The sequence below is a fragment of the Bidens hawaiensis genome, unplaced genomic scaffold (assembly GCF_021521415.1).
Source record: "Bidens hawaiensis isolate Kalapana, Puna unplaced genomic scaffold, B.hawaiensis_p1.1 tig00005168_1, whole genome shotgun sequence".
NCBI classification, from domain to species: Eukaryota; Viridiplantae; Streptophyta; class Magnoliopsida; order Asterales; family Asteraceae; genus Bidens; species Bidens hawaiensis.
The window spans coordinates 189,640-204,259 of NW_027491331.1; the positions used below are offsets into that span (position 1 = coordinate 189,640).

The 14,620-nt window shown below is 41.3% G+C and overlaps 2 protein-coding genes across 2 annotated transcripts; both read right to left on the bottom strand.

Moving 5' to 3' along the window:
- Positions 1–3,631: 3,631 nt before the first annotated feature.
- LOC143629162 (uncharacterized) lies at positions 3,632–4,239 on the bottom strand. Its single transcript, XM_077098511.1, has 2 exons — positions 3,949–4,239; positions 3,632–3,832 (listed from the first exon to the last, which is right to left on the bottom strand). The coding sequence occupies exons 1-2, from the start codon at positions 4,237–4,239 to the stop codon at positions 3,632–3,634; spliced, it is 492 nt and encodes a 163-aa protein (XP_076954626.1).
- A 662-nt stretch (positions 4,240–4,901) lies between these two features.
- Positions 4,902–10,336, bottom strand: LOC143629164 (uncharacterized). Its single transcript, XM_077098512.1, has 3 exons — positions 10,176–10,336; positions 6,037–7,097; positions 4,902–5,500 (listed from the first exon to the last, which is right to left on the bottom strand). The coding sequence occupies exons 1-3, from the start codon at positions 10,334–10,336 to the stop codon at positions 4,902–4,904; spliced, it is 1,821 nt and encodes a 606-aa protein (XP_076954627.1).
- Between the last annotated feature and the right edge of the window lie 4,284 nt (positions 10,337–14,620).

Consider the following 14,620-nt stretch of genomic DNA (forward strand, 5'->3'; position numbering starts at 1 on the left):
CAAAAAATCTTAACTCAAAGAACATGAAAAATTTTAAATTTTCAATTTCTCCCCCATCCCCACACTTGAGGCAAACATTGTCCTCAATGTTTAAAAATTAAGTCATAAAATAGGGGCGGGGTTAAAATTCACTTTGACAATTTTAAAACCAAGCCTAATGTGATGGTGGTTATTACTAAATATTCACAAATACAATCACACTTTTAACACAAAACTAATAAAAAAAATGAGGTTATGAAAACGAAATCACCTGATAAATAAGAAAAACTCTCATGTGCCACTCTCGTGCCCTCGGTGATCTCTCGGTGAACCTTACCTCCTCAACTCTCAAAATAAAATCTGCAAACTCACACACGTGAAGAAGCAAGCTTCTCACAAGTGTTAAAAATATAGGTCTTTTAAACCGTTTGCAAAACCATTAATTTTGAATTACCAACCGAGCTTAATAAATTCATAACCAAATTTGTTAAACGAGTAAAAATGTTAAAAGACCTAACTCACTTTTGTAGGAATCACGGTTGAATTTAGCGTATGCAACAAGCCCTTTAAACCCCCCAGTATCCCGGGTGGACGAGTAGGGTCTCGTGAGGGTTTATAGTGAAGTACACCCACAAAGTTCAACTACAACAATAATATACACAAGCAACCACCTATAAGAATAAATCCCATCAAGTGCCCCAACCAAACCACCCGTAATACCCATAAGCAAAATAAATATTATCTTAGTACAACCCAATAAGGAAATAAAAACATAATAAAATAGCCAGAAATAAGACCCAAAACATCAACCGGGACAACTGCTTCAATCAAATCCAACTACTCATCAGAATCCTCCTGGTCATCATCATCACCAGCTCCTGAGCCACCTACACCTGCATCGTAAAAACCACCAGTACCATACTGTCCATAACCACTATACCCCGCAGCTGAAACATTTCCATACCCACCAGAACCTCCACCATATCCATGACCATAATCAGTACCACCCATATCAAAACCACTAGTAACAGGCGGCGGCGGCGGCTGCAAAGTACCCGGTAATGGAATGTTCCAATGATCAAACATGGTTCTAAAGTAGCCCTGTGACACATCTCTATATTCATGAAATTCATCTCGATACCCTTGCAATTCGTCCCTCATTTGCAATTGCTGTTCAAACATGTAGTCTAAGGTCATGGGTTGCGGGTGTTGGTGCTGCGCCGGTGGTGGACTGGGCTGTCTCCTCTGGCGTGGTTGGGCAAGTGGCCCTCCACACGGTGCCCTCTCGAACTACCCCCTGCTCTCTCATCCGCCATCTGCGGTGGATTTCCATGAGTAATTATGCCCGCCTTTTGGGCATCATCAAGTGTCACAACATCTGTATCCGGTCCCTCCTCGAAATACTTTACCGGATAACGTCCAAACCCACCCAAAGAATCAGCAATCCTCGTGATCATAGGGCCCAATGCCAACTAAGTCGAGGCCCTGCTTGCTCTACGACCCCCTCTTTCTATCGAACTCAACAATAAAGTAGCCATATCACATTCCTTCCCCCAATCGTAGCCATCAAACACATCAAGTCTATATTATTAACCTTATCGCGTCTCGACTTTCGGCCCACAAACGTAGAAGCTATCACCTAATGAATATACCTGTGGAGTGGATTCCGAATGGCTGAAGCGACAACGTTGCTCGAATGCTCACCATTTGCAATAGTACTCCAAAACATAGCCAACTCGGTAGTCGAAATCAAATGCGGCCGAGACGCTGTCAAACCCGTGGTAAACCCTCGAATACTCTAACGAAATTCGGGCCCATCAAGCTCATGCGGCCCATACAACCCTGCTACCATAGCAAAGTGGGGAACCGAAAACTGGAACAATTCCCGCCCTAAAGCAAAACTGACTGCATATGGCTCATTAAAATCACTTGGATTGTATCGAAAAGTCGAATAAAACTCGTAGACCAATTCCAAATATTGCTTATTATCAAACCTCAATACATCTCCCCAACATCCCGGTAAATACTCATTAACTCTCCCAACTTGCCCAATGGATTCTAAGACCTCCCAATCAAACGTATGGTGGCGTAGTAACTGCATGCCACGAATCTGATCAAACATCACGTATTTTGGAGTCCCGGGGAGAAATCGTAAGATAATGTGGTCCTCATCATCTCACCCTGTTATATATGCAACTGCCGCCCCAAAAACCTCAATCTCGTTCACCGCATATCGAATCTCTGCACGCCTATGCTGCTACGAGGCATAATCAAAAGTCTGTTGTTGCTTTGATCGTTTCCTCGACATCTGCAAATAAATATGCCAAAATAAGAACATTTCAAAACAACTTACAAGTGACAACCGTATAGCATTTTGGTCGCGATTGTCCCAAATAGAATTTTTTTTTTAAATCAATCAAAAGACTCAAAAGAAATTCTTCAACTTCTCAAACCGTACGTGCAAAAACAAAACGTGTCACTTTCAAAGAAAAATTATATCCGACACTTTAATACTTAACAACCCAACAAACCAATGAACACCTTCAACTCACTCGTTTTCACAAACCGACATATACTTGTTACTTTTCAAAACTTTTTACGAACCCTTTGCCGGAAAAATTTCTCTTTGTCAAAAACCCACATATATCAGAAAACTGGGCCCAAAACACGAACTATTCAAAAACTTTTGATAAACTTTCTCAAACACTTCGACCAGACAATTCGCCAAAAAATATTCCGGTGACCCAAAAACCTTTTGAAAACACAATCATTCTTCAAAAACTTCAATTAAAATTTCAAAACCCGACCAAAACTTCAACAATCCGGTAAACTCAACCCGGTAAAACCAACATCAAATACTCACTAAGTCAACAAAACCCGTTAATCTCGACCAAACATATACCCACTAACATGCATTCCATACCCATAAACAATCTGTGATGCCCGATTCAAAACATAGATAAACCAATTGCACACGAAATTAAACACATACCTTTCAATTGGATTCGACAGAGATGATGAAAATAAACAATGACACTGATGGTAATGACGGTGGCGCCGGCGACGATGGTGACAGGGGTAGTGGCGGCCGGATTTTGTGTGTGTGGGTAGGGTTAAAGATAAGGACGATATGGTGAAAGTGATAGGAAATCGGATTTTTATATATTTTTTTGTCAGATTCAGGCATCTTCGCGTATCGCGAAGATGCAAGTTTGACCGTTGACCTTGACCGTTGACTTTGACCGGCTGTTTGACTTTTAGTATCTTCGCGATATGCGAAGATGCCTGACCAGCAACTTCGTAATACGTGAAGTTGCATTTTTTTAGAAAATTTTTTTTATTGTTTCAGCTTAAAAATATTAATCTTTTAAGTGTCTTTTGAGCTGATTTCCTTTGCCACCAACTTCGTTCGCCAAATACCAATCACCTACGTACCTTGAGCTCCCTCTAGCGACGCATGTGCTTACCAATTCTTCTCCAATGTTGCTCATCGTGTCACTTCCCCACACTTGATCCTTGCTCTACACTGCACGATTTGAGGAAAACTATTAGCTAACTAGACTTAATATACAAAATCTACAACTTACAAATGCTGGGTTGCCTCCCGGTTAGCACTTAATTGCATGTCTACAGCTCGACATTCCTTGGTTCCTCAATCAACCGAATAAGTCGGCTCGTCCGCCAAAAGGTACACCTCCGACTCATGTATCTCTTTGTTCAAATCTGCATCCTCCAAATAGGGCTTCAACCGATGACCATTCACCACTTGTCTCAGATGATCATCAAAATCTTCGATCTCAACCTCTCCATGCTTTCCAACCCTCTTGACTTGATAAGGTCTCATCCACTTGCTCTTCAATTTGCCCGGGAAAAGCTTCAATCTCGAATTATACAACTACACTTGTCGCCCCTCCTCGAACATCCTTCTTCTAAGCTTCGCCATCGTGAACTCGTTTCATCTTGATATGCGGACGCACATTCGTAAGCTTCATCTCTCAACTCTTCTAACTCGCATATGTTCAACATTCTTTGCTTACCAACACACTCATAATCTAGGTTAACATTCTTAACCGCCCATAGAGCACGATGGGCTAGCTCAACAGGTAAATGACACCCTTTTCCGTAAACCAACCGATAAGGGGTGGTTCCAATAGGCGTTTTATAAGCGGTACGGTAAGCCCATAAAACATCATTTAGTTTATTTGACCAATCTTTTCGATCGGGCTTTACCGTCTTTTGTAAAATCTCTTTAATTTGCATATTAGAAACCTCCACTTACCCACTCGTTTGAGGGTGATATGGAGTGGCAATACGGTGGTTTACGCCATACCGTTTAAGTAGTTTGCCAAAGTTGAAAATTTTAAAATGTGAACCCCCATCACTAATGATGACGCGGGGAACACCAAAACGTGAAAAAAATATTGGACTGGACAAACTTACAAACAACGGTATGGTCATTCGTCTTGGTGGCGATTGTTTCTACCCATTTAGACACATAATCGACCGCCACCAAGATATAAAGATTACCAAAATAATTAGGAAACGGGCCCATGAAATCAATCCCCCAAACATCAAAGATATCTACAACGAGGATTGGTTGCATGGGCATCTCGTCCCTCTTTGAAATACCCCCCATTTGTTGGCATCTAACACAACTCTTAACAAACACTGCTGCATCCTTAAAGATGGTAGGCCAATAGAATCCGCATGCAAGCACTCGATGTCCTGTCTTCTGGCCGCTGAAATGGCCTCCACAAGGTAATGAGCGGGCATGATACAAAACACTCCGAATCTCCTCTTACCCGAAACGGTATGCAACGCCTCATGACTTGGTCCGCTCCAACTTTAAACAAATCCGGATCTTCCCATGCATAGTAGTTAACCTGCAAGAGGAAGTGTTGCTTCTTCTTCTTTAGCCAAAACTACGGAATTGTACCTGCAACAAGAAAATTAATAATGTCAGCATACCATGGCAAAGTTGAAACAGAAAACAACTGCTCATCCGGGAAAGACTCATTGATGGCCCTCTCGTCTTTCGCCTCTTCTTCGTGTCCCACAAGTCTCGCCAAATGATCCGCTACCACATTTTCGCTTCCTTTCTTGTCATGGATCTCCACATCAAACTCCTGGAGCAATAAAATCCAACTGATCAAGCGCGGCTTCACATCCTTCTTCTCCATCAAGTACTTGACTGTGCTGTGATCAGAAAAAACAATAACCTTGCTCCCCCAAATGTAAGATCGAAACTTATCAAGTGCATATAATACCGCAAGTAACTCCTTTTCCGTAGTGGTGTAATTAATTTGAGCATCGGAAAGGGTTTTGCTCGCGTAGTATAAGGCAACGGGTTTCTTATCCACCCGTAGACCCAACACGGCCCCGACCGCATAGTCACTTGCGTCACACGTAATTTCAAATGGAAGTAACCAATCAGGTGACAGCAAGATCGGGGCTTCAACCAATTTGTTTTTTAGTACATTAAATGCATTAAGACACTCTTCGTTGAAAACAAATGGTACATCTTTTAACAACAAGTTACACAACGGTTTCAATATAACGCTAAAATTCTTAATGAACCATCGGTAAAAACCGGCATGACCTAAAATGCCCTTATCCCTTTTATATTAGTAGGCGGTGGCAAATTAGATATGACTTGTATTTTCGCCCGGTCAACCTCAATCCCCCTGCTTGAGATGGCATGTCCCAAAACCGTCCCTTCTTGAACCATAAAGTGGCTCTTTTCCCAACTTAAGACCAAATTCGTTTCCGCACATCTTTTTAAAACTTTAGTTAATTCATTTAAGCATTTTTCAAAAGATGAACCAAAAATAGAAAAATCGTCCATAAAAATTTCAAGTGAATCCCCAACCATATCTGAAAAGATACTCATTATGCACCTTTGAAAGGTGGCCGGGGCATTACATAAACCAAAAGGCATTCGCCTAAATGCGAAAGTGCCGTATGGACACGTGAAGGTGGTCTTATGTTGGTCATCGGGGTGAATAGCATTCTGATTGTACCCCGAATAGCCATCTAAAAAGCAATAGAACTTCTGACCTGCAAGTTTCTCGATGATCTGGTCAATGAACGACAAGGGAAAATGGTCCTTATATGTTGCCGAGTTCGACTTCCTATAATCAACACAAATCCGCCACCCGGTTACCGGTCGGGTGGCAATTTCCTCACCTCTCTCGTTACGGGTTATCTGAATACCTGACTTCTTTAGAACTGTTTGTGTTGGACTTACCCATGTGCTGTCTGAGATCGGAAAAATGAAGCCCACGACCAACCACTTCAAAACCTCCTTCTTCACTACCTCCCGCATGTTTGGATTCAACCTTCTTTGTGCATCATGAGCAGGTTTTGCCTCGGGATCGGTGATGATCTTATGCATGACAATGGATGGGCTGATCCCTCTCAAATCTGCTATCGTCCAACCAATCGCCGCCTTATGCTCTCTCAAGACATCCACCAGCGCCTTCTCTTGCTCATCTTTCAAATTTGCAGCCATGATGGCCTGTAAAGTCTCTCCTTCCAACAAGAACACGTATTTCAGCTGTTTCGGGAGCTCCCTTAATTCAACAACCGGCGGACTCTCCAATGACGGTTTCAACTTTGAATCGATCGTATCGGGCAACCGCTCCACTTGTTGAGACCATGGTGGTTTCCCAATACTTGCAGCATACAACTCCACTTCTTTCTCTTTTTCTTGCAACTGTAAGACATGCTCAACTGCTTTCCTGCAACAAATATCACACTCCTCTATGGCATCATCGTCACTTTCGTGAGGGTTCAACCCGTCAATGACTTCAGCCGCGAAGCATTCGTCACTCACCAGAGGGTTAGACACGTTTGAAAACACATTAAGCCTAAGATTCTTATTACCAAAAGTCATGTCCACTACCCCGGTTCTACAGTTTATTAAAGCATTCGCGATGGCCAAAAAGTGTCGACCGAGAATCACGTTCGGTTGCCGTTTCGGGTCAACTGTCACGTTGTCTAGAACCAAGGAGTCAATCGGGTAATAAAAATCTTCTATCATCACAATCACATCGGTCACAATTCCCCTAGGAAGCTTGAGTGTCAAATCGGCCAACACCACGGCGGTGTCGGCTTTTCTAAGTGGACAAAGTCATACTGGTCATACAAGCTTCCTGGGAGAATAGTCACCCCATCCCCAAGATCTAACAACGCTCTAGTCATTTTAAAATCGCCCACTTGAATGGGTATAATTAGCGTTCCCGGATCTTGTATCTTGGGCGGGAGGATACCCCTCAAAACCGAACTCACATTTGCACTTAAGTCAACTTGTTTAGGCAACTTGTGAGTTCGTTTTTGAGTAAACAAGTCTTTCAAGTATTTAGCATATGCAGGGACTTGTTTAATTGCATCTATGAGGGGTAAATTAATTTTTACTTGTTTAAATATTTCCCACATTTCCTCCTGCTGTGGGCCCCTCTTTCTAAGTGTCGATGAGGTCTCGGGTTCACCAATGCCCGAGGGAACGGAACGGTTTTACTCGTTGAGCCCGTCTCCTCGACGGTTGGTGTTCCCGTCTTAGTTTCAGTTTCAATTTTATTTTTATTTGTTTGATTTGATTTAGTTTTCGGTTCAATTTCAACCTCATCGTCACTTTTCCCATTTTCCCCCAAGTCCACCACACCTTCGACAAAAGGTGGTGGAGTTACCCCCATTATTATATATCTTACTGCTCCTAAGGGTACTTACCTAGTTGACATGGGCATTCTTACCATTCGAAGAGCTACCACTCTGATGGCTCGGGTTCTTCAAGGTATCACTCGGCAACTTGGATGGATTTCTCTTCAAACTCGCCACTTCCTCAGCAAGCTGGCTCACCTATTTATCCCTCGCAGCATTGGCTTTCTCTTTTGTAAGGCCCCGTTCCCGGTAACCCTACTTTGGTATTGGATTTACTCATAAACACAGTTCTATAATCAGAGTTAATTAAAACTTTCGCGGAATAATTAAAACTTCATGCATTACATTACAAAACATCGAATCATGTCTTAACAAAAGTTAACTTGTCTTAAAACATAACATAATAATTCAAAACATTTCTTCCCAAGATGCCAGTCTTCCAGTCCCTGCCACGCGCCATCCTCAAGCCAGCTCCTTCAATCTATTTACCTGCATGCACACTAAAAGTCAGCTACGCTTAGTGAGTTCTAGTTTATCAAGTTATAGGATTATTTTTACACATCCTCTATTTATGTACAAATGTTACTTGGTACTGTTCTTACATTATTCGTACATAGCATACAACTATTCTTACATTCTTGCACAGACATTATAAGGTCTGCCACCCAACCTCTTGCACAGATATTAAAAGGGTCTGCCACCCAACCTCTTGCACATATATTATAAGGGTCTGCCACCCGACCTCTTGCACCGATATCATAGAGTCGGCCACTCTATTTTTGCCCGGGTATTATAAGGGCCTGCCACCCTGATTCTTACATTACATTATTTATTGACTCTTACAATCATGATAAGTTAACAATCTAGGCACATACAAGTTCTTACAACTTTCTTTCATTCTAGCATCAATTATTCACATTAATCATACACGTAAATATATTACTAGTCTTACAAGTATGCACACAGCCCCGAAAACATTTCAAGAGAAATGGGGCTAGAACTCACCTGGAGACGATTCCTCTCCGAGTTTATCGTAATTCCCTTCCTTAACTGAGCTCGACTAACTTTGTAACAAGTTACGAGTATCAATTATCTATTACTACTACTTCTTACATCTACGTTAATGAAAACGTCAACTAACGGGGGTCTGGGGGCAGCGCCCCTGGTAGCGGGGTCTAGGGGCGGCAGCCCCTAGCATGGTCCAAGAGGCAGAGCCCCTGGCTGGGGTCGAGATGCCAGGTCATCTTGGAAAAATTTTATTTTCATTAATAGCCCTTTATCAAAAATGCATCAGAAAATCGAATCGCATGGAATTTCACATGGAAAGTTCGCATGGAAATTTGCTTCGCATGGAAATTTCGCTTCGCATGGGAAGTTCGCTTCGCATGGAAGTTTCGCTTCGCATGGAAGTTCGCTTCGCATGGAAGTTTCGCTTCGCATGGGAAGTTTTGCTTCGCATGCAAGTTTCGCTTCGCATGGGAAGTTTCGCTTCGCATGGCTTGTACGATGTGAATTCTTTTCCCTCCTTCATTTTTTTTACCATTTTAAAGCCATTTTCCTCCGTGACTCTCCCTTAGGGCCCGATTCTACCCTTTTTATGGGTTTTGGGTTGTACCAACTTTGTATACCCGTGTTTTATGAGGTCCGAACATCACCTTTTTGTCCTATAACATACCCATGAGGTTATAACTCACCAAGTTTATGTTTTTCTTACATCTTACAACCCGATCTATCATTCTATCAGTTTGCATGTCAAAACCAACCACAAAAACTTAACCTCGTTGGCCAAGACTCACCTTTTGGTCTCGGTCGGGCTTGGATCTGGACAACTCGAGGATCTAGTGGTGTTTCTTGTTGTTTTATGGTGTTTACACACGAGATTCTTCCTTCCTTAGCTCAGATTTGGATCCGGGTGTTAGAGAGAAAATGTGTGTGTGTGTGTGTGTTCTTGAGTGTGTGTGTGTTGTGAAAGAAACGAAAAGGAGTGTATTTTGGGGTTTATATAGAGGTTCCATGGGCCCCAGGGCCCATAACCTTTCCCAAGCCCAACCCAACATAATCTAATCACTATCACACGATCAAACTAACGACACACAATTTATAACAAAACTTTCTGTTATTTATTATTCTCAAAATGCGGATGTTACATCTTGGAGCTCTAACCTTTGATTTACACTTTTATTTTGAGCCTCCTAATCAGTCTTCATCTGCTTTAGATAGTCCATCACATCTTTAATCGACTCTTCCTTATTACCTGAAGAACTTCCTTGACCTTGAGCCGCCCCTTGACTTTGCTGACCCTGCTGATAACTCTTCCGATAAACCTTATTATAACCCCCTGACTCTTTTTGATTGTACCTGCTTTGACCATTACCCCTCTCTTTCCCATACTACCGCTGATTTGACTGATAATGTACCTTTTCAGAATTACCTTGAAAATTCGGGTTTGTTGCATGTTCGGGTTTCCATAACTGAAGTTGGGGTGGTTTTGGAGGCCCGGGTGATAGGTGTTCGAATTCATATTCCTGTTATTATACCTCTTCTCACCCTGAACGAAATTCACCTCCTCTTCTTCCTCTTCTTCTTCGTCTTCTAACACAACTCCACAAGTGGCCACTACATGGCCTATTCCTCCACAACCCTCACAAACTGGATACGCCTTTCCTGATTTGCCTTTTTCCTTCGTACCTACACCCATTAACTAATCCAACTTTCTCTCCAACCTAGCCATACGATCATCCGACTCATTACTATCCACGGCCTTCACAACCGCCCTTTTTACCATGCGATTCGACTGAGCTTGGCTCTTCGAGTTCGTTGCATGTCTTTCCAAATGTTGCCAATCTTCATTCTCATCATTAGTAAAAAACGACCCATTTGTGGTCGACTGAAGATCACGCACATCGTCACTCGACAACCCGTCATGAAACGCTTTAATCAGCTCCCAAAACGCAATCCCATGATAAGGACAAGTTTTCAACAACCTCTTGAACCTCGTAAATGCTTCATGAAAAGTCTCACCCGACCCTTGCTGAAAATTTCTGATGGAGGTTCGGGCCTCGGAAGTTCTTTGCGGTGTGCAATACTCATCTAAGAATTGCTGAGCCAGGTCTTGCCACATGTAAATACTTGCTGACGGTGGAGATAAGAACCACTGCTTCGCTAGATCTTTGAGACTAAACTGAAACACAACTAGTTTGACTTCATCTGCAGTTAACCCTTGACTTGATATAGTGGCACAAATTGCATTGAACTCGCTCAAGTGTAGGTATGGCTCTTCTGATGCTTTCCCATGAAAAGTAGGCATCCCGGTTAAGTTGCTTTGTCTTACTGAAAACGTTCTTCCTTCTCTAACCGGGATCACAATGGGAAGCAGGTTCGTGGCCACTTGTGGAATGAAGTGGCTTTGAACTCCCCGAATGGGCGGTGGAACAAATGCCCTCGGAACCCCCATCATCGAACTCATACCAGGGAAACTGCGGCTCGGGAATCTCTTGTCTTCTTTGGGCTCGCCAGTTTCTGGGTGGTTAAACGTGTTTAGGTGTTCGGTTTCGACGGGGTTGTTGTTGTCTTCTATAATACCGGCCCTCTTGCGCATCTTCCATCTCCTTTTCATCTTCAAACTCATCAAAATCATCGAACAACCTGCGCTGATTAGCCATCCTTTCATATTCAAACTCGACCCGATTGTTTGGCGGCTCAGTTCTTACGAAACGATCATCTCTCATCTGGTATTGTATCTGAGCTCTACCATTTTGATTCTGGTTAACATGTTGATTGAGTGGCGGGTTTGGTGGGTTTAATGGTGGTAAGTCATGGAGTGGAGGGTTTGTGGAATGTGTTGTGGGATGGGTTGTTCTTGATGAGGTGGTGGGTTAAGATTGTTGGGTTGAAACACCTGTGGCATTGGGTATAGATTATGGTCCTAATGATTCATGTCTTCTACTTTCGGCCTTGAAGTTCACCCCTTTTTTGTTTTGCTCGGTTTCTTCTCGCGGCTTTCTCGATCTTAGGATCAAACAGCAACACCTCCTTGTCTCGAGCAAATCTCGTATGCATCAACCTAAAAGATTAACTGCACACACCAAACAAGCAAAGCCTGCGTAAAATCAATGAAGAAAAGGAATTAAAGTAAAAATAAACTAAATTAGACTAATTTAAACTAAGCTAAACTAGCACTAAGCGCATTGAGTCCCCGGCAACGGCGCCATTTTGACGTAGGCTGTCGCGGTCTACTCAAATAATCAATTAAAAAGACTTAAATACCTATAACAAGTACGGGTAAGTAAGGTCGTCTCCATAGGGACTCAAGGAAAGTGCTAATTTTAATACTACTAATTAAATTATTAACTAAGTCGGACAAACGATGTCAAGCGGTTTTTAGAAAAAGATTAATTAAAACTAAATGATTACTTAAAACGATTTGTAAATAATATTAATGAAAAGTATTCATTCTAGGTTCTGGTTATGTGTTCCATACTTTTAATCACAGATTCCTTCGTCTTTGGTTCTATAATAATTGCTAATCCTATGGTTTGATTTATGATGAAGAACGATAACTCAACCGAATTTTTGACACAAATGAACCCGGATTACACAGTTGCCAAATCTATGTCTAGGATAACTAAATCAATGATAAGGTTTGATGATTATAGTTCAATGACACAGGAGCTTAAACCCTAAATGTTGATGAACAACCAAACAAACGTTACACAAATCAATAATCGCAAACACAAACCTTAATCAACCAAGTAACTAATTAAGCAAGACAAATTCATATAAAATCAATCAAGCTATATTCATTAAGCACAAGAATCTGTTCTTAACAGTATTTCACATAAAACCGTAGCCTAGAATGAACACAGGAACTTAGCCGAGTGTCGACATATCGATTAAAACACTTATCTTGATGAACAAATGATCAATGATGGAACCGGAAGCTTCGGGATGGATGAAAGTCGCCATAGAATACCTCTTCTGCCTCTGGAAGTCGTAATAATCCGAATAGGGTCGAAAAATCGTTTATATAGTGCAAACCTTAATTTTTGCCGACTTTGAGCATCTTCGCGTATCGCGAAGATGTCCTGGCTTGCTTCTTCGCGTATCGCGAAGGACAAAATAGTCACGTCCTGATTCCTGCATCTTCGCGTATCGCGAAGTTGCCCCTCCTGCATCTTCGCGTATCACAAAGTTGCCCCTCCTGCATCTTCGAGTATCGCGAAGATGCACTTTTCAACAGAAAAATTATTTTATCTTTTTTAATGCCTCGTGATGCGTGCACTCCCAATCTGTCACTTCTAAGCCTTCATTCCAAGCCCGTAAATATCCTCAATAAGCTCCATAACTTCCAAGTTCCTGAAAACACATAACAATGCTTGAAATACCAACTAAAATTAACTAATTAATATATAAAATTTACTAACTTTTACCCAACCATCAAGTATCGTTAGTGTTTATTTTAGTTTTTTAAAAATAAAATGTGACCCATGTCCTACACACTCATCAATTTTCAAATATTAAGTGTAGGGTTCCATGCTTGTCAATAATATTACAACCAAGTTAATCTTTACTAGTCATTCCTAACTTAGTAGTGTAAACAAAGAAAACATGCACATTCAAAGTTTACAAACAAACATTTAGAACATAGTTTCCAACATGAATGCCTAAACATTTGTAAAACTAACAAGGTTACGCAATTCTAATAAGCATGAAAACCACCAATATCAACTCATAATTTCAACCATATTCTTGAAAGAAAACCAATTTACCAAAATCATGCATAGGTAATATATCACATTAGTAAAAATTTCAACATTGTCTAGATAGTAAAAGTATTTAGCCTAGAAGACTTGATACAACAACAATCAAACTAAAAATACGCTTACAAGACATGTTCAAGAACAATGGAATGTAAACTAAAATTAACAAATATTGAAGAATGGAATGGATGGTCTTGAGGATGATGGAAGCCTTTGACTTATCAAGGAAACACACAAATTTTTTTTTCAGGAGTTGAGAGTGAATCCCTAAGGCTCCACACACTATAAATGAAGAGAAATGAATGTTTATAAGCTGTCTGGACGATGTGCACGGTCATGCATAAAAGTGCACGGTCGTGCCCCTATTTAGTAAGTCAATGTTCTGCTTTTGCCCGACCATACTTGCAGTTGCTCTGAATGTTTGGCACGGCCATGTCGTAAAAGTGCACGGTCGTGCTGTTCCAGTACTATCTGATGCACTATCATACACGATCTACTGGTCTTTGTGAACTAGCATGGTCGTGCCCAGCAATGCGCATGGTCGTGACGGATGAAATCTCGGCACTATCTCGTGCATTGGTGGCACTAGATCAGTCTTCTCAGCGTGCACGGGCGTGCTCGAAAACTGCACGGTCATGCCTGGATACAATGGATTAGCACTAGCTCATGCTTGGTCTTGTTTGGCTCGGCACGGTCATCCACATATAGTGCACGGTCGTGTATGTTTGGCAGTTTCATGAATTTTGTCCTGGAAACGCTATCTTTTCGTCATTTCTTTGTCGGGCGGGCGTCAGATCTGCAGATTCACAAACAACAATAAGTACCAAATACAATGAATTTGCATGGAGTTTTAGCAAAATATAAGGATAATTCAATGCGATAAGATGTACACTTTGTGTTACATCAAGTCTCCTCATAAAAAGCAAATAACCCTCACCCATCTATGGGATCATCATCACAACAAAAAATCATTGAACTTGGAAGACTGAAGGCCAACCCTCAACATATACATATATATAGTTAGTTGAATCACAATTGTTAAAGATAAGTTGAATAACGTCTAGAAACATAAAACAAAAGTCGGATAAGAAAAATAGAAAATACATCAAATCAACCGTGAAGATGATGATGATGATGAACTTGCATAAATCTCCTACCATTAGAATCAAATAATCCATTAAAACCAAATCAATGATGAAAATTCATCCATACGTATATTAATC